We start from the raw sequence: 26,673 nt of genomic DNA, 5'->3' as shown, positions 1-26,673 counted from the left end.
TTTCTATCTTTATTCCCAATATGAACAGAAGACTTGGGTGCAAGAATAAGAGCCAGCAATAGATGTTAAGGGTTTACAACACGTTTTTCCAATAATTCTTTATAATAATTCTTGAAGTGTACTGATATTATAATGCCCATTTTACCGATGGGGAAACTGAGGCAGACAGAGGCTAAATGTCTTGCCCAACATCCCACAGCTGGTGAGTTTCTGGGCTGGCTTTTGAAGCCAAGTCTTCCCGATTCCAGTCTTGGTGCTCTATCCCCTCTGGCTACACAAAGAGCTCTGTACTCAGAGGTCAAACTTTTGTCCCAGCGGCGACAGGAACGTTGGGCAAGCACAATCTCCCCAGCATCTGTCCCACGTAATGATTTTCCCTGACTGTTTGGATGAAGGCACATATGCTGAGTAAGTCATTCGAATGAGCCATAAAAAGCAAATCGGCTCTTAAGGGAAACCTTTTATATGGACTGTTACAATTAAATTTGTATAACATATCGATAAGGTAACAGGTACAGCAGAGCTTAATTACATTAGCCCACGGAAGTAAAATGGAGAAGAAAACTAGTTTTTAAGAAGCATGGCTTTGTTAGACTGTTTTATTTCAGCTTCAGCCAATGTGCCTCTAGGAAGCAGCTCTTGCATCCAGATGCTCTGTCTCCTTTTCTCTCTGTCTCCCTCTCACCTTATCTCTCTTTCCTTATTACCCTCTTCTGTCTTTCTCTCCCTTTTCTTCCCTCTCTCTTACCCCCCTTTATTTGCCTCTTTCTCTCTATCTCTGTCTCTATCTCTTCCTCTCCCTCTCTCCTCCCTCCCTCCTTCCTCTCTTACTCGTTCTGTCTGTCTCTCTGTCTCCCCCTTTCCCCTCTCTTTCTCTTTCTGTCTCTCCCTCACCTTCTCTTTCCCCCCCTCTCTTCTTCTCCCTCTTTTGTCTCTGTCTCTGTCTTTGTCACCCTCTTCCCCTCCCTTTCTCTCTCTCTCTTCTCCTCTATTCCTTGCTCACCCATTCAGTACATTTACTTTTCAACCCCATTTAATGTGGCTTTCACCCTCACTACTTTATAGAAACTCTTCCTTTACAGGCTGGTGATTTCTTAATTGATGAATATTGCTGCCATCGTTCTCCTCTTGGATTTTTGTGTGTCTTTCCATTCTGTTCATTCTTCCCTGCCCTTCTCTTGGGCTGCTACGGGGAGCAGCGGATAGAATATCAGGCTCAAAGTCAGGAAAACTCACATTCTTGAGTTCATATCTAGTCTCAGACACTTCCTAGCTGTGTGACAGTGGGCACATCACCTAACCCTATTTGCCTCAGTTTCCTCATCTGTAAAATAAGCTGGAGAAGGAAATGAGACACCATTGCAGTATCTCTGCCAAGAACACCAGAGAGGGGGGCCAGGAAGATGGAACATGACTGAAAAATGACTGCACCATCCCCTTCTCTCCTCCATCATGATCCCTTCTTCCTTGGCATCCGTGAGTGCTGACTCCTGGTTCTCCTCTTGAGCAGGCACATTTATCAAATTCACCGATGATACAAAGTTGGCAGGGACCGCGATTTCTCCCATCGGATGGTACCGACCATGTCTCCCTGAGACTCGGGTTGGACGAGAGGCCGAACCGAAAAAGATGAAATTCTAATAAGAGATCAGATATTTCACGTGGTTTTTTTGAAATGTCATTTCAGTTCCAAGACTCCTGATGGAAAATGCCATCCACATCCAGAGAAAGAGCTCCGGAGTCTGGCTGCAGATTGGAGCCAACCGTTTTCACTTTTTGTTTTTTGTGGCTTTTCCCTTTGCTTCCATTTCTTTTTTTCACAACATGACTAATGTGGAAATCTGTTTCCATGATTGCACACGTATGACCTATGTCAGGTTGCTTACTGTCTTGGGGAGGGGGATGGAAAGGAGAAAAAAATTAGAAGCCAACATCTTATAAAAAATGAATGTTGGAAACTAGTTTTATGTGTAATTGGAAAAATGAAATACTATTTATTCCCCTCCCCAAATGTCATGTAATTAACTGTTGACTGTTGGAGAGCTGGGTGAAAAATAGTTTACTTTTTTTAAAAAGACCCCTACCTTTTAATTCACAGAGTTGTTTCCCTTCTCTAATCCATCCAATCCTTCTCTAATTCATCCTCCATTTAAGTAACGAGTCGATCTTAAAAAAAAAAAAAAAAAAAGTCTGACCATTTAGTAAATTCTAATGGCTCCTTCTTGCCTCAGAAAATCAACTCCACAATTCCCTGTTTCGTTTTTTTAGTCGCCCATAAACTGGCCCCTATTTCCTTCCCATTCTTCTGCTACATCCTTCCCCTCCATATTCTGACACGCAGTGATATTGGCTCCTCTGCTGCATCTGCTAACTCCGTGCATTTGTTTAGTCTGCTCCCAGAGCCTAAAATTCTCTCTCTCCCGCTTCATCTCCTCCTCCTGGCTTCCCTGGCTTCCTTAAAATCTCACCATCTGCAAGGACCCTTCTCTGATCCCCGCTAATGCTAAGGAGGTACAACTGGATGCACAGTGGACAGAATGCCATGCTTGGAGTCAGGAAGACTCATTTCCCCGAGTTCAAATCCCCCCTCAGACACTTAGTAGTTGGATTAGAAGGATTCAAAATCACAGACCATGGGGAATGGTAAAAAGAATTGAGGAGGTTAGATCCTAGATGTGTGATCTTGAGCAAGTCATATATTTGTTTGCCTCAGTTTCCTCACCTCTAAGATCAGCTAGAGAAGAAATGGCTAACTATTCCAATCTCTTTACCAAGAAAATCCTACTCACAGTCAAATATGACTGAAAAATGACCGAACAACAATGACAATGCTGGTGTCTTGTCTCTAAGATCAGCTCCAAATGATCCTGTCTAGATCAATTAGGTTAATGCATGGTTGTTTGTCTTGGCTCTCCCATTAGAGTGTGAGTTCCTTAAGAACATGGGCTTTTCCCCTCTCTTTAGAGCTTCTGTGCTTAGCTGCATGGTAGGTACTTTGTAAATATTTATTGACTGACCTGACACAGGTTTCTATGTTCTAATAATGTGATGTGGATTTCAATACAACTAGTTCAGTCTTTGATTGTATTACTAAAAGAGTAACATCCAGAATAAGGGACGGGATATTTCCCTCTATTCTGGGCTTGCCAAGTGGAGTATTATTTATTTTTCATATTAGCTATGCAATCTTGGGCAGAATATTAAGCCTTTTTGACCCTTTGTCTCTTCATCTGTTAAACAAGAGAATAATAATAGCCTCTGTCATACAGAGTTCTAAAGATCAAATGAAACAAGAAATATAACGTACTTTGCAAACCTAAAAACATTATATTTTACATAGTAGAAATATATTTAAATATATTTTAAATACATAAAATCTATTATAAAATGTTTTACATATTATATAATGTTTCATTATATATATGTATATAAATGATATATTCTACTTAAGTTACAATCCATTTTCCATCATTATCTTCAATGATTTTTCTGTCTCTGCATTCTGAAATTTCCATTCCAAAATGTCAAAGATTTTCATTATTTGACACACTTTTGAAAGAATATTGACAAGTTGGAGTGTGTTGTGAGAAAGGAGATCAAGCCAGAGAAGGATTGGAAACCATGGTTAAAAGAACGGAGGAAGTCAGCCTTGGTACAACGTTAGCTCTTGGACCATGGAGACTGGCGCATCCTTCGCGCACCTTGCACAGAGTAGATGTGGAATGAATTTATGTTGAATTGGATTAGAGAATAGAAAATGTTGTGGGGAATGATCATAGATATCTTCAATACTGGAAGAACATGTGGAACAGGCATCCTGATTGTTGTGCGTAACTCCAGCAAGGTCAATTAAGAACAATGGTTCAAAGGTGTAATCAAACACATTTTAGGTCAAGAAAAGGAAAACAGAAAATCCCTCAGATCTCTACCCATTGTCACCTTCATTTTCTCCTTGGATCCACTAAAGTATCGTCTCCTGGTACCTTTGTCTGATGCTTACTTGCTCTAAGTTTTCTCACCCTCTTTCCGATCTTACAAGCCACGTTTCCCTTTTTCTCATGTGTATTGATTTAGGTACAACTTGGTCTCCTTGATTGGATTTCTTCCACCTTAAGCATAGAGAAGGCTCCTCCTTTTACCTTGGTATTTTAGTAGCCTATCACAGGTTATCTTTCCAAGTGGAGACTTAAGTATTTATTTAATAGAATTCCAAGAATTAGAGCTGCCCCCACACTGTGAGATCTTCCAGTCAGCTCTCTGGCACTGCACACATTTAAATAAGAGACAAATGACCATGATAGACATGTTACGAAAGCCAGTCCTTCATTGCATTGGAAATTCAATTATCCGATCTAAGAGACATCAAGGTACAATGAAAAAGTTGGGGGACCTCTTTGAATTTTGGCTTAATCTTTGCTATAGAGGCGACTTTTACTAATTTACTTAAATCTCTCTGTACCTCAGTTTCCTTATCCATAAAATTGTCAAGGGGAGGAAAGAGGCCTGGGATTGAGGTCTAGATAGGCTCTTTTTCAGTTGGAAGCAACAATAAGGAATTTTAACCTCAAATGTCCCTTTTTGGCGACTAAAAAGCTCTACCATCATATGCATGTTTGGTTATACCTCAAATGGGAGTCATACCTTGTGTCACTATCTTTCACATTGTCTCCATCTTCATAGAACCTATGAAGGGTTGGGTTGATTGGTGGATCAATTTTGAATTAGGATGATTTTTCCTTTCTCAGAGGATTCCTATTGTCTTGCTCCTGACCAGTCGTAGAGTTCGGTTGCTAGTGGAGAATTCCACCCAGCAGCTGCATCGGCAGCTCAAGTGTAACTGGAGTAGACCCTCAGCATCCTGCAATCCCCCTCGTGTGGATTCTTTATTCTGGCGGGTTTTGTTAGCTCACAACTTTAATAGATCTGCTTTCACAGGGAGGGTGTGTGTATACATGTGCTCCCGCTCTTGTGTGTATGTAAAAAGGAAGCGCTTCTCACACCCCCAGCGTTCCACCCTGTATTTCACTCCTTCTCTTTCCTCAGTGGTTTGCTGCTCCATAAAGTGTCACCGGCACGTCTGTGGAGCCGTCAGTGATGAAAGGTTGACATACAGGATGTCCCTAAAGTCTTTGTGCACTTTTAAGCTTGGCCAGACAGGGAAAGCTGCATCTGTATAAAGTCATAAAAGGCAACGTTCACATAGAGCTTCACAGTTTACAGATGGTTTTACTAAATACAGCCTTGTAAATTATGTGGCACAAATATTACTACTTGTGTTTTTCAGATTGAAAATGTGAAATTGAGAGGTTTGGTGACTTGCTTACAATCCCAGGTTTGGTAAATGGCAGAGATGGGAACAACAATAGCGCTGCACTGGATAGTTCTAGTATTTTTAAAACGTATTGTTCCTAATATGTAGTTTTTGTTTTGTTAAAAATGTACTTTTTCGGTATATGGGAAATTTCATTTCACGAGAACTCTGGATCTCCCTTCTAGCCTCCTCTGCTATCAGTTAATTATTGGGGCAATCAGAGGGCCTTTGATCTCTAGAATGGGGATTAGCAGGAAACCAGAACATCCTGAAAGTGAAAGCAATCTCTACCCTGTGCCAAGCTTTATCTTTTGGCTAGCCCACTTTTCGGCTACAATTTGGCGTTTTGTTGTGTTGGGAAGGGAACCTGAATACATTAAAATGTACCCTTCGATTGGAGGGAAACACTGAGAGTTAGGAAGAGAACATGTAATTTACTGTCTTGGTAACTCGACTTGTTAGAATTCCTGTTATAATGAAAATAAGTATGCACTATACCAAAAAATAATAATAATAATAATGTAATTCAGCCAGTAATGGAGGAAACCCAGCGGGAGTGAGAATCACTGAAGGTTAGAGCTGGTAGAGCATAGGATGTGAGTGCTCAGCAGCAATTTAGATGTACCTCAGTCAAACCCTTCCCCCTACTCATTTACTGAGACCCAGAAACCCAAGCGCTTAAAAAATGACTAACACACGTGGATCTAGTTCCGGCTTGCCCCGTCCAGCACATCCCTTGGAAGCCATATAGTTCAAACGCTCATTTTACAGATGAGAAAATGGATGTCCAAGGCCATACAGCTTATAAGTGTCAGAGGAAGGATTTGAACCTTTGTCCTTTGACTCACGAATTTGTGCTTGTTATTGCTGTTGCCTCCTGCACTCCTAGGAATCTAACCAGAGCTTAATAAATGAGTGAGTTTTCCCAACACAGACCTCATCTCTGGTTCTTAGGCTAACAATTAGTTATCTAGAGACTGGCTGAGCTACAGGAGGAGAAATGAAATCACAAGCGATGGTTATTCAAACATTAGCTCTGAGGATGCAAAGGCAAAACAAGTCCCTGCTTCCAAAGAAATTATCGTATGTACTAGGTTTATGATACCCTGCCTTTCCTGCATAGATCCTTTTCTTGTCTTCTGAAAAAAAAAAAAAAAAAACTCTACATAAATTATCAAGGAGAGAAAAGAGACCTAAAATTCTCTGACCATTTCATGAGGTAAATATCCTCATCCTCGGTTAGGTGAGAAAAAAGTGTAGTCAGAGTTTTTAATTCCAAAATCTGTTTGTGGATATCTTGTTCTCATTATATCAAGCACTCTAGCACTGCAGAAATCCACAATCACAAGATTTTGGCCTAACAACACATAGCAATAAGTGCCTAAAGAATCCCTGTTATCCAGACTCTCACTCACAGCAAGAAGAGAGCCCACAAAGCTTTCTGGGAACATAGATGTTGGTCGGTGACTCCAAGAGCACAAAGAACTAGCCCAGAAGTGAGTAGGAGGAAGACAATGGTCGGATGGCGATTGGGAACCTTCATTGTGCTTTTAGGGGCTTTCAGCTTCTCTCGGTTTCCAACATCCACGTTTTTCCAGGTTGCTCTGCAACTCCAAGGTGTGGAATAGCCCAATTTCGGAAGAAGCAAAGTTGCAGCTACATGAGGCTTGACTAGTCTGTAGTATATTGACAATGCAGATTTGCTCAGAGGAACCAGTCTAAAGGGGATCCGAAGAGAGATGGATGAGAAGAAAAGGAAGTCTTTTTGTCATGTCCCGAGAGCCAGGGGGAATTGCTGGTCAGTCTAGTACCAAGAGATTCTGACAAAGTTGTGTGCCACTGTGGATGGATTCTCCTCTAGAGGATTTGTGGGAGGAAATGAACAGCAGCCAAAGGAACGATGAGCTGAAAGATCCAGTGAAATCCAAATCTGGTTCCAGGAGTGTACTGGGATCCTAGGTTGTAGATCTAGAATGGAAGGGGAGGCTGTTTAGTTCAGATTCTGATTTTACAGCTCAAGAAAATGATGTCCAGGGAAGCTAAATGGTTTGCTAAGAGTCCCATCGTTGTAGATGTCAGAAACAGTATTAAAACCTTGGTCCTTGGACTCCCAAGACAGTGTTCATTCTAATATTGTTGCCTTCTGTGCTCCTTGCACATTACATCTGCTTAATAAATAATTGATTTTATTATGCAATTCTTTCTATATCTTCTTCAAAACCATTTCAATAAATGGCCAGAATAGTAAAACTTCTTGAAGGATGGAAAGAAATAGGAGGAGGTTATCTATTTAGTATTAGATTTAAAAAAATGGGAAAAGTGAAAAATACTAGATACATTTAAGAACATCATCAAAATGGAGTGAGTTGGGGTTGTATTTCCATACTTTAAGGATCCATAATTTTATTGGTTTGAGTATCTCCTCCTCCCAGTCAGCTTGTAGCCTACATGATTCCTTTGTAGTTTTTCTTTTTCTGCTTTTTTTTTTTTTTTTTTTTTTGCTAGATGCTACTAGGAAAAAAAAAACACTCTCTAGGCAGCTTCCTAGTGATAAGCTTCTCTAAAGTTTAATTGTTAAAATCTAAAAGTATTCAAGATAAAGGTATAATGATAAGATACCCATACACTTGATGAGAAATTGTACCAGCATAATGCATCTGTGTCCTTTGACAGATTTCTGCTGTCATAGAAATGATTTTATGTCAATCACAACAAATATACCCTAGTAGACTAGCTGAGATTTGACTTGGTTTTGATTATACACACACATACACACACACACACACACACACACACACACACACACATATATATATATATATATATATATATTATACACACACACACACACACATCTCAGTAGGGATGAATAGAAGAGGGTGTTGTAGGAAATGTCGAGAGAGCAGGAAAGTGTGTTTCTGAAGTGTTTACTCAATTAGGCATCATTCTATTAATTTCATGCCCAAGTCAATTTGGGGATCTTCTGAGAAATAATTTGTATACAAGCCCAGCTAAGTGACACGTGTGAATCAGGACTGAAAGCAAGAATACAATGAGTGTATATATAAGAGGCCAGTCGGGGTCATGAGTAGATGACCTGCTGATTTCTTGGGACCTTAAGAGACAAAACCGGTCACCTTTCCTCTCCCGACCTTGCTTTCCGATTTGGCCATCCAGTCTTTCCACTTTGACCTGTTTAAGTTTATTTTAATAAAAATGTATTTTTCAAGAAATAGATGATTTATGTTACAGTTCACTCTCTGGATGGGGGTGTATTTGTGCCATGTGACAGGGAGGTTGCCATGGTAATTTCTCATTATTGTTGAATAGAAAAATAATTACTCTGGCAAAATCCCACGTAACCTGTCAGTGCATAAGTTAAAGATGCCTAGGGGCAGCCTTGACTCCAGGATCCTTTTTGGAGGGGGGAAACACATAGAGTCCTTATGAGGGAAAAAAATTGGGAGGGGAGGAAAGTGCTTTTGTGGATTTTCAATATAATTAAGATTCTCTTCTGCTATTTGACTGGCACCATTCTTTTGAAAGGCTTTACATTTGGGCTGTCGGTGGGCCTAGGCTCACCTGTGAGGAGGAACAAAAAGATTTAATCATAGGACCAAATAGAGGACTTTCCTCGAATGCATACATTTCGCCAGTCTTTTTGTCTAATGAAAAAATATGGAAATTCTTGCATCTCCCTCCGTCACCTTTGTTCAGACCGATTTAATTTCATTTTTATTTATCTGGGGGGTTCCTTGATGCAATTGTTTTTTTTTTTCAACCCTTTCTTACTTGAGCTTTGGGGAAAAGAGCACAATTATTACTTATTAGCATTAAGTGAATTCATTGAATATTAATGAGGTGACTACATTTGTGTTTCTCTCCCATTAGATGCCAAGTTTCGTGAGGGCAGGGACCAAATCTTTTCTCTTATTGTAACACTGAACCTTTCCCATTATCTAGCTTCATGCTCTTCATGCTTTAAATATATGTTCAATGAATAGATGGGTGGATGGAGTTAAATATACATATTGACTTGGGGGCTCATTTTTGATTGAGCCACTTTAAAAAAATCAACCATGATCTTTTGCTCTACTTTTTGAAAAAAATAAACTTAGACTGGTAATATTGCATGTCTTATATGAAGATAGATACATTTCCTTATTTTTTTAATCATAAAGGTATCAGTCTATTCTTTGAATGCAAAGAAGAATCCTATGACATTTTCCCCCATTGTGTTAATCATTAATTACAGAATTTAACACCTGAAAGGAATTTTAGTCCAATCTCCTCATTTTCTGGATGAGGACTTTGTTGTTCAGAATGGAGAAATGATTTGTTCCAGATCACCCAGTCACTGGCAACAATTAGTAGGGGAACCTTGGTCCTGACTCCCTGATTCCTGTCCTTCCTGGTATGTCATGAAGCCTTTCACAAAAGCAGCAAACTCTATCCTTGTGGTACGAATTCTGAGATTATACATTTAGAGCTGGAAGGAAGCTTCAGATATTCCCATTCCCAGCATTAGAAGAAGAAGATGAGCCCAAAGGGGATTAAGTGAAACTTGTCTGAGTTCCTGCAGTTATTAAGTGGGACAACAGGGAGTCCAAGTCAGGGCAAGAAGAAGGATTCTCTGTCTGTCTCTGTCTCTCTGTGTCTCTTTCATTTCTGTCTGTCTCTGTCTTTGTATGTCTGTCTGTCTGTCTCTGTGGTTCCCATTCTCATCTATATAATCTCCATTATTTTCTACCTACCAAATCCACCTTTCTTTTCTTTTTATCTATAATCATGTAGAGCTTGAGACGTTTGGCCAACATGATCACTTAGGACCCTTCTAGCTGTGACATAGATTCTGTAGATTTCTAACTTCTCAGCTTTAAGTGGCCAGATCTGAACTCCTCTAATTCTGTTCATGGCACTTCTTCTTCCAGGCACCCAAACTCAAAAACACTGGGCTAGCATTGAATGTTTTCCTCTTCCCCTCACCCTCTAACCTCCAGTTTCCTGTCAGATCCTTGTGCTTCGGCCCCTACAATATTTATTGCATCTCTAATTTCCCCTCTCACCACAAGGGCTCTGATTCAAACCTTCAATCTCTTCTCACTCAGGCAGTTGTGATAGGCTTCTAAGTAATCTCCCTGCCCCCCATCTATTCCTCCTCCAATCTCTCTCTCACTGCTGTCTGAGAAAATCAGAAAATTATTTATTTATATTTCATGTATGTATAAAAACACATAGACAAGCACATACATATATATTGGAGAAACACATATATACCCTGGGGGATAACCACTGAAGATCTTGAAATAGATTATTGGGAGTATATATTAAAGACTTTGTGTATAAATGCATATACATATGTACCCGCACACATATATGAACACACATATATATATACACATATTTATACTTCTTAAGCTAGCACTCGACATTCAAGGCCATGTGTAGTCTGACTTGGACTTGACTTTTTAACTTTATATTGTGCCGTTCCCTATTGTATATTCTAGGTTCCATCTAAATTTGATCACTCTCTGTTCCTCTGTCTTATCCTGACTTGGCCCCTCTGTGCCTTTAATCATGCTATTCCTTATACCTGGACTGTATTCTCCCCATCCCCATTTGAACTGTCTCCTAGCCCAGGTACCACTTCTTTCATGAACTCTTTCTTGATACGATGCAATCAAAGTGCTATTACTATCCCCAAATATCTGATTACTTTGATCCACTCTTTTGTGTTCCTCTCCTTCTTCCTCCTCCTCCTTTTTTCTCCTCCTCCTCCTCCTTTTCTTCCTCCTCTTCCATTCTCTTCCTCCTCCTTCTTTCTTCTTTCTTCTTCCTTCTTCCTTCCTTCTTCTCCTTATCTAATTTATCCTCTCCTGTGCACCATAATTACTTGCCTACAGCTCTTTCAATCTCCACCACATTAGACCATAAGATCCTTTAAGACCAATATCTGCATCATATTTATTTTCATAATCCCAGAGACTAGCATAGTGTCATACATGCATACAGTAGGTAATTAATAAGTGCTTGTTTAAATTTTTCCTAAACACAAATGTGACTGGAGGATTTAGAAAAAAGTCACTGCATGTCTTCCAGAAAGATACTGTAAAACATCCTGATACAAATGCTTACGAAATATCAACACTGAAGCTTTGTTCAGAAAAGCAATCTGTGATTTTAAAGGATCCATGAACTTGAATAGGAAAAAAATACATCTTTATTTCAATACAATTAAAAATGTTTGTAATTCTGATGAATACCCACCAATAACTAAACAGAATGGTAGCATTCCATTTCTATAGGCAAAGGACACCAATGAAGCCTTTTAAATTGTTTTCTATCAAAGTTGTGTTGGTATTTTGGGCAATCCATGGATCGATCCGTGGTCAGAGAGGAGAGAGATGCAGCCCAAAGCAGGTGTTGGAGTGGAGCTCCGCCCTGCCTCGGGACTTGGCTAATTCTGTCCTTCATTAGCAGAGATAATACTATGACTATTTCTGGGCCCACTTTGCCACCAACCCTAGCAACAAACACTCGGGGCCCCCACTAGGACTGTTCTTTACTGTCCAGGTGCTTCTGGAAGTTGAGACATGAGCAAGACTGGGGAGCACTAAAGAAAGGACGTCCAAATGGTCAGCGGTGCCATGATCTCCAGCTGACTCTGGCCCTTCTTCCTTCATCTGTGGCTGGCGGAGATCCCCAGCAGGAAGGGGAGTGGAGGCAGCATCTACCCTGAGCTCTCGGAGTCCCACAGTTAATGCTGTAGACAAAGTGCTGGAGTCAGGCTGGCTTGAGTTCCACGCCGTCTCAGACAGGATTTCTGCTGGGGGATCTGAGCAAGGCCATCCCCCCACTTTGATCTGGATTTGCTCCTCGGAGTTTAGACTTGACTGACTCCAAGGCCCCTTCAGCTCTGTGTTTGTGATCCTGCACCTTTCTCTCCTCTACTTTCTCACCAGTGACAGTAGAATAACTTTAAACAAGCCAGGGTAGTTTTTCACCAGGGACCACCAACCTCTCTTCCCGTGGCTTGGTTTCCTCTGCCTCCACTCTCTTCCTCTTGATTCCTGGCCCTTTCCACCTGCCGGTCGGTGTCATGGTAGTAACTGGGATCCCTTAGTTCTCAGCATGTCACCGACATTAGCAAAATGAGGAAAGTACCCGGCCTTGAGTGGTCCGAGTCTGGGTCGGTGGTGGACAAGGGAGGGCTGGACATGCTGCGGCCATGTCCGCTGGGAGGGGCCGCCAACGGCCACCAACCTGCGGGGGATCGCTCTGCGCTCTTCCTGGTTATTTCCCGGTAATTTGTCTAGGAGGAACAGCTATACTCCTTGTGTAGGCACTGCCATCTCCTGTTCTCAAGGCAGATGGGCTGGAAGATAGAGTATTTGATCATCTGCAACTCCCTTGTATCAAGACACTCAAGAACTGAGCTCCTGGTACACCGGGCTGTTTGATTTGCTGCCAAAAGAGTGTTTACTTCGTCCTATTGAGGCCTTTTTATCTCATTTCAGCTCTCTAGCATCTTTATTATGCAGATTAGAGATACACAAAGCAACTTCACTGATCCCAGGAACAATAATAAATATAAGAGTAGAAACAAGAAATGTTCAAAGTGTGGTTTATTGTTAAGAAGAACCACATGGTGGAGGTGGGGTGTTGAAAAGACTACAAAGGAGGTGGTTGAATCCAATAGGAATTGTTTCTTTTTGATTTGGAAGAAATTATAGGTAACTGACTGTAATAGAAAAAATTCCGCACTTTAAAAGAATGATTACCATCGTCACATAGATAGTTAGACCACAGAGAGACAGTGTGGTGCAATGGAACAGACCCACAGACTGGAGAGCCTGGATCCAGATCTCGCCCCCTGACACTGACCAGCTGTGATCTTGAACAAATCGTTTAATTCTCCGAATATCAGCTTTTCGAGCTATAAAGTAAACAAAAAATAGCTGTTTTTATTTGACTGTTTTGAAGATTAAATATGGCAATTCAACTCATTTGATCATCAGAATAAATGAATGAATGATGCATTTATTAAGTGCTTACTATGTGCAAAGCACTGGACTAATCTTTGGGTATACAAAGAAAAGTCAGAGTCTGCTCTAAGAGGGCTCATATTCTAATGGGGTGAGGTGGGGCAATGGAACTAGTTAAGACATGGACTGCTCTCAGGGAAATCATCCCGGACCGCTTCATCTTATGTTTAACCACCAGGTGGCATTGCTAGCCACCAACCTGACCTTGTTTAACAATAAGGATCAAACTCTGACTAAATCCCCCAGTCCCTCACTCAGAGTGGAAGTCTGTAATGTTTACTGAGTTGTTTTTAATGGAACATTCCCATGATTGCCATCACAATAATGAATTAGAAAATGAACCTAAGAATGATGGTAGCGGTACCCTAGAATAGGTTAAGAGATGGGAGAGAATCAACAAATGACTTTTCGTTTTTCTAAACTTCTTGAATAAACCACAATTTCCCTGATTTTGTTGATGCTATTGTTCCCATTGGTACTAAAGAAAAAAAATGTGAATTATGCTTTTTCCTTTTCAATAGAAAAGGACTGGAGTCAATATGTTGGTCATGGTAGCATTTTTTTTTTTTTTTTTTTTTTTTTTTTTTTTTTAACAAACCCTTCCCTCTTCTGAATGGTCTGGGATAGCATTGCAGGGACCTCATCCTTTCAGTCCCTAAAGTTTGCTGTTTCTAATACCTGCTTAGCTCATACATAGCCCAGCCCTTACAATGACTACTGCTCTATTTTGATCATCTTATAATAGCCTCCTAACTGGTCTCTTTGCATCATCTCTCTCCCCACTGCAACCTACCTTCTACTTACTTGACAAAGTACTTTTTCCTAAAAGGTAGGCATGATTATATCATGTCTCTTCCTCCCTCCTTTCCTTCCTCCCTCCCTTCCTTCCTTTCTCTCTATCTTGTTCTAGCATTTAGGAAGATCCGGACAAGTCTCTTGTAGGAGATACTTCTTAAAACAAGTAGCAATAGAAGCTAAAAATTCAGAGAAGTGATGGTGAAGGATGAGTGTGCCAGATAGGGGGTACGGCCTGGGTAAATGCATCGGGCAGAGATAGAATATCATCTCTGGGAAACATGAGATAACCTAATAAGGCTGTTCATAGAATGTGGCTAGGAGAGTAATGTGTCATAAAGTCTGGAGCCTCACTTTAAAGGGATTTAAATCTCAGAGAAGCTGCTATTTCCCTTTAGAGGCAGTGAGGAGCCACCGATGCTTCTTGAGCACAGGTGTGACATGGAAAGCCCTGTGCTTTACAAACATCATCAGGCATCTAAATAGAGAATGAATTGGAGAGACACAGAGACTGGGAGAGGAACGATCATTTAAAGGGGTATTGTAGTAATCTAGGCAGGAGCTAGTACTAGAGAAGGGGTGTGCAGTGGGGAAAAGGGATCTGTGAGAGAGGAGATGTCAAGGTACAGTCAAAAAGACATGATGGCTGATTGGTTATGAGGGGGTAAATGGGAATGAAAGTTAAGGGGCTGACAAGTGTATATGTCACCATCCTTTAGTCACCCAGGCCTAAAGACTGCACTGATCCTTCATGATATGAGATCACAAGAGTAAAGGACCAAAAACCCAGGCAATCTTGTGAGAAGATTATTTTGAGTTTGGTAGCCATGGCCTCGGAGAACCAGCTTCATGTAGGAGTTAGCTTATGTAGGCTGTTCCTGCCTTGGGGTGTCTTCTGTTTTTCTTCACTTAGAGATGAGAGAAAGGACAAGAAGAGAGGTCAAGAGAGAATAGGGAGACAAAGATGGAGAGAGAGAAGAAGTGTGTGTGAGAGAGTATGTGTGTGGGGGGAGAGAGAAAAAGTATGAATGAGCGAGAAAAAAAGTGAGAGAGAGAGAGAAAAGTGTGAGAGAGAAATAGTGAGAGAGAAAAAGAGACAGACAGAGAGAAAGAGAGAGAGAGGAGAATGAGAGAGGGAGAGAGAAGAAGGAAGGGAGAGAGAAAGAAAGAAATAAACAAGAACAAAACAGAGAAAAAAACAAAGAAAGAGAAGGAAACAGAGGAGAAAGAAAAAGGAAAGAAAGAAGAGGAAGAAAAAGAGGGAGGAGAGATAGAGGGGAGGGGAAGAGGAAGATGATAAAATCCAGGACTTTCCCCAGCCCTCTGGGGACCAGAGGATGTCGCAGGGACAGCTGTTTGTGTGGATGGGATGTTGTTGTTTGCAGGCCCACGTGAAGCTCTCCCGGGAGGACCTGGGGCTTGCACAAGATCCGATCGGGTTTTCCTGGTGGTTTTGGTTTTAACATATTTCTTCAGGAAAATAGCTGTGCTGTTTGAAAAGGTGCCCAAAAGAGAAGTTTCCACTTGTCCGAGCTCTGTTTCTGAAGGAGAGGGGGACCCCCTGAACCTTCGCCGCCTCCGTTTCCCCGTGGTCTTATCTGGGCTCCAGATTCGTTCCGGAGGCCTGCCACAGAGAGCAGCTTCAAGCTGCTGTTAGGGCAAGTTAAGAAGGGAAAGGAGGCCTCTGGTTCTCTCCATTGGTCCTCCTGGGAAATGGAGGCTGGGGCCCAGGGAGCAGCCCTCCCTGCCAGGCTGGAGGAAGATGTTCCCCTCTATATCTGGCCCCAAAGCCAGCTGTGTCAGGGAGAGGCCTCCATGGGGCTCGGGGATGTGAGGAGCTAAGGCTCTGCCTTTTGGGTGAAGGCCCAGGGCTGAGATGATCCTTTAGCCACGGACCCCTTCCCTGTGTCCCTGGTTCCCATGTCCCTGTGAGGACGGGCTCAGCCAGCTCTTAACATGCTTTCTGGATAACAAATGAGAGCCTAATAAGCACAACTTTTCCATAAGCCTGCTGGGCCAGCCTCCTGTCCAGCATTTTAGAAATGGCGGCTCCTTTGATCTTCTCAGCTGCCCTGGTCTCTATTATCTCCATTAGACTGTAACCTGTCCAGGGTTACACAGCGAGTGTCGAAGGTGGAATTCAAACTCGGGTTCCCCTGATCCCAGGCCCAGCTCTCTAGGCACTTCCCCAGGTAGCTGGGAAAGCCCCTGATCCAGTGGCTTTAATGTTGTGGTTCAGTCAGTTTTTAGCCGGGTCCAACTCCTTGTGGCCCTTTTTGGGGTATTCTTGGCAAAGGCACTGGAGGACTTTGCCATTTCCTTTTCCACCTCATTTTACAGATGAGGACACTGAGGCAAGCAGGGTGAAATGACTTGGCCAAGCTCTCCCAGCTAGAAAATGTCTGAGGTCAGATTTGAACTTGGGGAAGGGGAGTTTTTCCGACTCCCTGATGATAGGTACCTGGTGTCTTTCTTAGGCAATTTTATATTCAGCCCCATTTTATGTTTGAGGCACTAGATTAGGCTGTGCATGGTGGGATGCACAGAAGAAGAAGGCAACAATTATTAGGAGAGAGAAAACATTTATACAAATAACTGAAACATAAGGCACAACATTAAAGATCAGTTAGAAGGGGAAGGGAAGGAAATAAGCACTTATCAAGCACCTACTATATATTATTCTAATTACTTGAAAATAATCTCCCATTTGATCCTCACAACACCCCTGGTAAGTAGGTACAATTATTGGACCCATTCTCCACTTGAGGAAGCTTAGGCAGCCAGAGATTAAATGATCCACCCAGAGTCAGATGGACAGCTTAAGTGTCTGAGGTAAAATTTGAATTCAGATCTTTCTGCCTCCAAATCCAGCCCTCATACTACCTAGCTGCCTCAAAGACAAAGAGATACAAAGGGATTGTGATGACAAGGATCAAGTACTTGTTACTCACAGACAGAACATTCTGGGAAGTTTTCAATGAAAGAAGAAACACATAAGTTATTAAAGAACTTATTAAAAATAATAGTCAGGGGGCCATTTTATAGTTTCCCCTCATCAAAATGGATTCTCCGAACAGCAAGGAGAGAAACACATTAAATAGGTTTCTGCATTAAATATAAATGATTTGTGTTAAAAGTCAATTACAAATTTACTTTGTGTCTGAAATAAGTATGTTAGATGCCCATAAATACATCCTGGATAATTAATTTTCTTTTAACTTGAATTAATGTATAGACTAAGAAATCAATCCCGATTTAAGATAATTTAAAGTGACCAAATGCATACGTTCACCTTCAAAACTACCCGTGTGTCTCTGCTATCTAATAAATAAATGGAGATAAGATTTCTTTCTTCTTTTTGAGAAGTTTTCTTTTTTTGGTTCTTCCCTGCTAAATCCACCACCTCTCTCTTTCCAGGACAGTGACAACCTCTGGTGGGATGCCTTTGCAACAGAATTTTTTGAAGACGATGCTACATTAACCCTTTCATTTTGCTTGGAAGATGGACCAAAGCGATACAGTAAGGAAGAAGTTTTTATTTTCTAATATTGTCCCCTTTGCTTCCCTAACTCTCTCCTTTAAGAAAAACCCCAGGGGTTTTGCAAAAGCCCAACAGGGCTGACAGCCTGACAATGATACCCTCCCCCTCTTCTGACTTTGTGCTCGATTTTCATCCAGACGTTGTGAAAGGAAACAGTTTAGCTCCAACCCTGCCTTAAGAAATCTCTTTTGAGGTTCGGTATGGTTGAGGACGTCCATATTTGAAGGATCTCTAAAATGAAAGCCATGCACAAGGTTATGCTCAGCTCAAAACATGGGTATCATTTCTATCCATCCCTTCTCAGTGACCCTGCCTGTTCTCCCTACAGTTCATACTTTTGTGTCCCACGCTCTGAATCAGAAGGATTATTTTTGTCTTGAAAGTGATGGATTGACTCTGTACCACTCGCATTTTTTCTAATTCCATTTTATCAATTATCTCAGGTATTTATTTGACAAGTGTTATCTTTTTTCTGGGGGAGGAAAAAAAAACAAAGCTACTTTGAACATGCATTTTTGGATTAGTGTTGACAGAATTATAGCTTCTTGCTTTTCAAGCAAGTGATAACTCGGTAAAGATCCCCAAATTACAGCCCAGAGCCCCGTGGGTAACAGCTGATCTGTCCTGATTAGGTTGAGTCAACTTGTCAGACATCAGACTCGCTAGTTGTGTTATCAGTCCGGAAGGCAGAGATACATCAGCACCAAAGCAATTAATGTCCGGTTAGATCAGAGGGAGTTGCGTTTCCAGAAAACAGTACTACATATGAAAGAATTTGTCAAAGGCTAAAACACCCAGTCTGTCACAAACACGGTGATAATGGCTGAGCTCTCTGCCGGGAGTGGGGCAGGAGCAGCCTCGCATAATTTGGTGATTCACAGTAATGCCGCTGATAAACATGATGGAAAGATCAAATTACAGTCGAGTACATTGTAAAGTCACTAGGGAATGAGGGTTCTTTTTTTGGTGACCTTTATGTAATCAGTGTTACAGCCCATTAATCTTGGGGGCCATCAGAACCATCAAGATAAATCTCATATCATGCACTATTAATTGTAGGGTTTTGTTTTTGTCTGGTTTTGTTCAGTTCTGGGATTTTATTTGTAGAGGGAATACACCCCGTGTATGTTCTCTGTGCTGTTGCAGATCACTACCTTTCTGGGTACTTGTGCTTGTAGAAAGCTATTCCAGATTCCGAGGGGTTCAGTGACTTGCCCACAGTCACCCGATTAATTTATGTCAGAGGGAAGTTGTAAACTCAGGTCTCTAATAACAAAAATATCAACAAATGGGTCAATGAAAAAATTGTCATTTAGTGACTCACTTTAAAGTTTATGAAGTGACTCCTATGTACCATCTCCTTTGATCCTTATCAACAACCTAGTGACATAGACATCCTCATTTTCTAAGTGAGGAAACCAGAGGTGAGAGAGGAGAAGGAGTTTGTCTAATGTTACCCAGCTAGCAAATATTTAAGGAATCTTTGTCACCATCAAGCGCAGCAGCACGTTACACGTTGCTATCACCTTCGCCATCGCCATCGTCGGGGTTGTGGGCATTTTCTCAGTGATCAGAGAACCTGAGAAGACCTGGCTGTGACATGTATTGATTATGTGACTCCAGGCTCGTTTTCACTGATTCTCTAAGATTCTAAATTACAGAGAAGGTGCCGGCCCGTATTGATAGACTCAGGGAGAGCTTCCCACACTGATGGAATCGTAAATCCATTCCCTGTCCTTGTTAAAAGCCGCATCATTTCACAGTGTGGCCACCATGATACCTTAGGGGTTGTAACTTTATGTTCAATGTGGAGCCTCTTACTCTTTTGTGCAGCGGACCCTTGGCAGCTTGACGAATCCTTAGGACCCCTTTCCAAAATAATGTTCCTAATTAATTGCTAGAAATGCTAGGATTTGGTTAGTGCTTAGTACTGAGGCATATTTGTTTTCCTCCTTTCAAATTCATGAACTCCCTGAAATCTGTCCCTGGATTTCCCTGGCCTCCAAGTTAAAAAAGCTCTGATTTAGACACCTGCATGATGGTTTATGGGAAGCCTTTCAAATAAGTCCTGAGAGTGATTGAGAGACAAGAGTGGTGTGTGTGTGGGGGGGGGGGAGTGGGAGTAGCTTTTCCAGAGCCCCAGACACATCCACCAGGCAGGGCACAGAAGAGGGAACCACCTCACGCCAGGGCCCTGACTGATGAACTTCATAGGCCTAAGTTTCCTAGGGAAGACAGCTGAGTGTGTATATGGCTGCCTCTGGGTGGGTGAGGCTTCAATGGCCCCAAGACCCCATTTTAGGGGGAACCTCTGGGAGATAAATGAGACTTGCAGGCTTAGCAATTACTCTCCCCTAAAAAGGCTGCCTGATCAATGGGGAATAATTTCAAGCCAAGCAATAATCCATCCTGGGAGATTTCTTCACACACACACACACACACACACACACACACACACACACACACACAAACTTTGAGTCATCTCTGTTTCTGCTGCTTTATTAGGGAGCCCATCGGGGTCTGCGTGAGGAGGAACCAGAGCAGGAACCATCCTGCTAAGCCAGGGCCTGGCCCCCCCTGCTCCCCTTCTCCCCATCCCCCATCCTCCGGGTTGGGGCTGTTTGAGATCACATATCCTGGAGAAAGAGTCAATGGTAGACTATCATCCATTGTTGCCCAGGTTTCTTTGTTTCTCGGAGCCAAAATATTTCCAGAAGAGAGGAGAGAAACAAGGATGATTGACAGCCCGTGGCTGAGGCTCATCAGCTGCCGCGCTGACAGCCTGGTGATGCACACACTGGGCTGATGTGCCGCCGAGTGACAGGTGATTGACAGCCCCAGACTGTGGAGCCGGCAGAGAGGAAGCATGCTCAGTGAGAAGGACGTGCAGGGTTTATGCAGCACTGCAGACAGGGCGAGCCGGAGCTTTAACCCATTGGAGGTCCGGGGCCACCGGAGGAGTGGGCAGAAAGCGGGCTCAGCTGCTAATTAGCCAGAACTTTGTGGGAGAAGGATCCGGACAAGGAAAGCAGGGATCCCTTCCTATGTTTGTACGCCAACAAACGGCCCGAGTTACGCTGCCGCCCCCACGAAGCTTCGTTAGATCTGCCAGACTGGTGGCTTTGGGCACCAAATGTCCCTGTCGTGCAGCTGGAAATGCAGCTGGAAACCTCTGGACAACTGTGGGCTGCTCAGAAACGGAGACAAAGCGATCCGTGCACCCTCAGAGCAATGTCCAGTATGGCCTCATTCATTAGCCGGGGTGACTTTCTGAATAATTCTCTGTTATTGTATGATCTGCTATAAAAAAAATCAGCTGATTCCGTGACTGAGGCAGTGATTGCGTCTTGGAAGAATATTGCTGCTTTCCTGGAGACAGCTCCCACAAACTGATTTTGTAATTCCTCTGTCCCTGATCAAAAGGTTCTCCTTCCCCATCCTTGTGACTTATTCTCAACAGACAAGGAAGTTGGGGATCTCGGAAAAATGGAGTATGTCCCCACTCTTATACACATACACACACACACACTCTCTCACACACACACACACTCACTCACACTCACACACACACACTCCAGCCCTTTGTCTCTCAAGAGATGACAATGTGACTGACTGTTGTGCCCCTCTGGATCATCCCCTTATTCAGCTGTGTCCCCCTGAATCCAGGAGGCTTTTCAGAAATCTAGCCCCGTCTCCTTACAATGAAGGAAAAGAAAGGGAGTTCCTTCAGTGATGGTGACTTGAGCCCCCCAATACATATTTTTCCATCTATTAGAATTGAGCCCCTTTAGAGTCAGATCTGTCCAGTTTTTCTCTCTGTTTTGCCTGCATTTTGCCCAGTCCTCAGCACATAGCAAAGCCTTCCTAAGTGCTTTTTATTCATTGTTGTTTTGCTGAGCACAATTACAACGGTAATAGGATAATAGGGAGCAGTGTCAACCTTCAAGTCTCCATTCTCTGACTTTTGGGTCTGGTGCTCTGTTTTATTGCATCATATCCTCTCTCTTGAGTGGCAGGAGAGTTGTATTCCCAGCAGCCTGCATTGCACCCAATCTAGGGAAGACTTTTTTCCCTTTGAAGCAGAAAAAGTCTATTTTGGGGAAGAAAACTGAGGAAGAGGAAAGGCCCCAGCTCTGGCTCATCTACATCTCTATGTGGGCAGGGAGAATTAGAGAAGTCAAGTACCAGAGGGGGATTAGAAGTGATCAGAGAGAGGAGGAGGAACTGGTTCAGAAAAATAAAGTGAGGTATCAAAAGGCCCCCATCCACTAAGGGTCTGACCTGTGTTTCCTGACTCCCAGAAAAGCCTCCTTTCTTTCGCTTTGCTGAACAAAAAGGGCAAAAATGGGATCATTCACTCCCACATTTCCTGTGAGTTGAATCATTCTTATTTATTGTTTACCTTCTTTTGGCGGTGGGAAGGGGAGTTATTTATTTATTTTTCCAAATAAAATTTTATTGCTGCTTTATTTCTTACATCATCCTGGTTATTCCCAGTATTTCTCATCTGCCACTGCCCAGAGAGCCATCCCATATAACAAAAAGTATCTGTAAAGGGGCGTGTGTGGATCAGCAAAATTGAACGATAATTTGAAAAAAACCAAAAAGGTGCAATGTGGTCACTTTATTTTTAACCTTTTTAATCTTTTATTTTGCAAATTACAAGCATTTATATCTACTTACCTCCTGATCCCATTTTACAAAAAAGAAATTGAGGCAGAATTGCTAAAGACCACTTGGTTGACTACCATGTTGAGGCAATTAGTTCATGGCGAGCCTTCTTTCTAATTACAGGATCAGTGGGTGACCTTTTTTGTCCCAGAAGAATAGGTCATTCGTCATAGAGACAAAGTGGATAAAACACTTTGTAAATCTTAAAATACTACATGTGTGTCAATTATCATTTATTTTTATTTATTATTCATAAGGTAAATTGATCTTCCTTATTCTTGTCTTTAGAACTCAAGCATCTTGAATGTGTTCCTTATATTCCTTAACCATTGCCCTTCCTGAAAATCACTACTAAAGCCGCTAACCACTTGTTGTTCCCTTGGGGAACATGGCCTGTGTGGAGCCCCGAGTTCATCCCTCTGAGGGGCCCCGCTCTCTTGTCCAAAAGAAATGGCTGGGTCCGTATTCAGTCCCATTGTGTGGTACTACTAGTGAGGAATAATATAGAAGAGACACTCATGGCTCCCCGGGATGGAGTTGGCAGAAATGACAAATGGCAGCCCTGGTTCCTGTGTATTTCAGAAGTTATTGGTTTGACAAATATTATTGTGTGCTTGCTGTATACCTGCTGCTCTGCAAAGGGGATAGGAGGAAGGGACAAAGCAGCCCATGACAGAATCTTAATTAACAGCCTCCACACCTCTCTGAGGATCTCTGAGGATCTGTTCTGATAGATCCACTGGACTCTGCAGATGGAAACTTCCACTTGGCTCGCCTTGAATGCCAGCCGCAGAGGTCTTAATTATCCAATATCTATCAAATGAGATCATATTTATAAAGTACCTGACTCATAGGAAGTATCTAATCAATGCTGTTCCTTTCCGTCCCCTTCCAAATGTCTCTTAACATCCATCAGGAAGTAAGAAGCAAAGGAGGAAATGGGGAATTTAATGGAGAAATGTGAGAGTCTGTTATTTGGGGGAATAGATGATTAAATCCCTTGCAGGGAAAACCCTAGTGTCCTATAACTTAAAAAAAAAAATAAGTGACTCTCTTTCCCCCAACTGCTTCTTGCTTTACGTGGCCAACCAGCTGTGGCTACTTTTGTAAACTGTGCTGATTCTCCCTTTATCCATCATGCTCATGGAGTCAACTACTTGCTTGAAGCTAGTTAAATGGAGGAAGGTCTTTCCTTTGCTTTTGTGACTAATAGATCTAATGTGCAATCGGTGACTCCCGGGAGTTATGTCTGGGGGAGAAAATGGGGGTTGCTATTTCTTGTACTCTCGGAGAACATTGCCCAGGAAGCCCACCGCCAGTTCCCCCAGTATCCTCATATCCCTGCTCACTAATGGAGCCCGTATCATTTTTCTCTAGTTGCTAAGAAGAAAATTTCATCTGCCAAAAGGCAATAAGCATAAAGCAGTTTGGGGGAGCAAGCTCTCTCTCTTGCTTCCGTTCTTTTCCCGTGTCCCAATTATCAAGCGTCATTAGACATTTTGAAGAACAGCAAATCAGCATCTCTGAGGGATCCACTTAAAGATTTTATTTTTTCCTTTTTATGTTTTCTTTTCCCATATCCCCTTTTAAATGAGCTCTCACAGTACTACACGGCTTACTAACTTCTTCAGTTTTGCTTCCTAATATGTGCTTTTATGCATCGTGTATATGGACCTACTCCCCTAAGGTAGTGAAATTGCACGAACCGCAGAAGCCTCCGGATCTCTGCTTGCTATTTTTCCCTAACCTTTTATTGGTCCTCTTCACACAGCTGGGTGGTTATTGTGCTTGCTGGAGAGGAATTCTGAAAGCATTTTTCCCCCTTTCCCTTTCTCTCTTTTTTTCATCTGGTATCACATGATCTTTAAAAGACACAGGAAAAAGTGCAGTTTGCTAATAAATAAGAGTGTTTTGGAACCCATTATACCCCCGTCTTCGGTGGCAAGACTGTAGCCTTCTTGAAAAGTCCTCTACCAAGGGCGTGCAAGGGAACACATGGGCAAAGTAGCCCACAGCTACTGCTGGGCTCTAATCAAGGCCCTTCTAAAGCACCATTTGTATAATGGCACATTGGCATTTTAGGTCTGGGGGCTGGGTCCTGGGTCAGCTAAAAGCTTAATTTATTTTCTGACACTTTTGGAGATGGACATTCAAAAAGCAATGTCAATATAAGGCACGAATTTCCATGTTTCTTTTTTATGCTTCAGACTCAGTTGATGTTGGCTGAGATCAGAACTCAGATATTTGGGTTCTCTCTGAGTAACTCCCTCCTTCTGATAGGATTGGTGACCATTCAACACTGTAATATGTTCAGCTTGTGATGTAAAGGCTGGGGTCCAGCTCATCTGGCCCATGGGAGCGAAGCCACCCTATTTCTGGTACCCCTCCCAAATGGGCCTGAGCCTTTCAGTGATCCAGAGAATAACCTTCAGAATCTGCCTGGGAATCCTGTGTCAAGACCCCTGCTTGTGGCAGATCCAGGATACAGATAGAAAGATCCGAGTTTTGTAGTCATCCTGGGAAATCCTGAGCTCATGGGGAAGAGAATTAGAGTCACAGGAGATTAAGAATGGAAGGGACCCTGGGACATAGAGCATGTGGTATGAGGTAGAAAAGGCCTTCCTCGGAACAGACAACGTCAGAACAAGAAGAGACCTTCGGATAGATAGAGTCTTCAAGTTCAAGAAAAAGCCTTAAAATGAACAACTCCTGCCTCCCAGCTCAAATTGAGAGTGAACTCCTTTATTTTATAGATGAAAATTATTAAGGTATGAGATCCCAATTTTGCTAGTTGTCTTATTAAGGATTTGTATTCTGTACTCCAGTTTTTTCTGAACTATCATGATAATAATAATAATAATAACTTATTTATGCAAAACTTTTAAGGCTTAAAAAGTACTTTGCAGACATTATCTCATTTGAGCCTTACGGTAACCCTGGGATATAAATGTAATTTTTATCTCAAATTAATAAAGCAGGAAACTAAACTCCAAAAGTTTATATAGATAAGTGTCGGAAACAATATTCGAAACCAGTGGAAATAGGCTTTTAAGAAGGAAGGGCAGATCTGGGGGAGGGGGTGGGAGGGTAAGAGGTGAAAAATCGGAACAAGAGGTTTGGCAATTGTTAATGCTGTAAAGTTACCCATACATATAACCTGTAAATAAAAGGCTATTAAATAAAAATTTAAAAAAAAAAAAAAAAGAAGAAGGAAGGGCAGGGCCACTTCCAATAGATTTGTGATGGAGAGAACCATCTGCAACCAGAAAGAAGTCTATGGGGACTGAATGAATGTGGATCCCAACATGGCCTTTTCACCTCTTTTGTTGTACTTTGCTGGCTTTTGTTCTTTCTCATTTTCTCCTTTTTGATCTGATTTTTCTTGTGCAGAATGATAAATGTGGAAATATGTATAGAGGAATTGCACATGTTTAACATAAAGTGGGTTACTTGTGGTCTAGGAGAGGGGATGGGGAAGGGAGGGAGACAAATGTGGAATCTTTATATATTTTGAAAATAAAAAGGTATTATTTTTTTTTTTTTAAAGGAAGGGGGAGGTTGATTTCAGGAGTAAAGTATTTCCTGTGAGTTAGGTTCTAAAGTAAAACCCTGATATTGCTTAAAATGTGAGACTGTGGCAATCCCTTCCCTGAAAATCCTTGAGAACAAGGACTGGAAGGACTCCAGAAACCCCTCCTGTAAGCAGTATTCTTTAACGATTCTGTGGGTCTTCACGGTGTCATTGGGGATATTGGAGCCACAGTAAGCCTAAACTTTAGAGTCTTAAACTAGAGAGGAGTGCAAACATTTGGTGGTTATGTTTTTTAAGCTGCCACTTTTGGTTTTGATCAGAATCAGGAGTCCTGAGGCACTGAAAGACAAGATTCTTGTGATTTTTCAGTCATTTCAGTCACATCTGACTCTTTGTGACCCCATTTGGGGTTTTATTAGCAGAAATACTAGAATGGTTTGCCGTTTCCTTCTTCAGCTCATCTTATGGATAAGGATACTTAGACAAACAGGGTAAAGGGACTTGCCCAAGGTCACACAGCTAGTTAAGTGTCTAAGGTGGGATTTAACTCAATTCTTCCTGATTCCAGCCCTCAATTCACTGCACCATCTACCTTCCATATTCCTGTAATATTAATGGTCAAACTGAAAATAGTACATAAAAATATTTTTGGCCAAAAACCAGCATGCCCCAGACTGATAAATGAAATGACAGAAAAACTTAATGGAAAAAAAAATAAGCATATCACATTTCTTCCTATTTGCAGTTTCACTTTGATAATACGAAAAGGTATAAATTG

At 41.9% G+C, this 26,673-nt stretch overlaps 1 protein-coding gene across 7 annotated transcripts in view; it reads left to right on the top strand.

Annotated features, from left to right (window-relative positions):
- Positions 1-26,673, top strand: part of LDB2 (LIM domain binding 2) — a 320,426-nt gene that overhangs the window by 111,714 nt on the left and 182,039 nt on the right. For all 7 annotated transcript variants that reach the window (XM_031942918.1, XM_031942916.1, XM_031942915.1 and 4 more), the window contains exon 2: positions 17,569-17,671. In XM_031942918.1, the coding sequence (XP_031798778.1) occupies positions 17,569-17,671 (103 nt within the window). The remainder of the gene's footprint in view (positions 1-17,568; positions 17,672-26,673) is intronic.

Source organism: Sarcophilus harrisii, chromosome 6, assembly GCF_902635505.1.
Source record: "Sarcophilus harrisii chromosome 6, mSarHar1.11, whole genome shotgun sequence".
NCBI lineage: Eukaryota > Metazoa > Chordata > Mammalia > Dasyuromorphia > Dasyuridae > Sarcophilus > Sarcophilus harrisii.
Note: the sequence above shows the minus strand (reverse complement) of the source record. Positions and strands in the feature narration are given on the sequence as shown.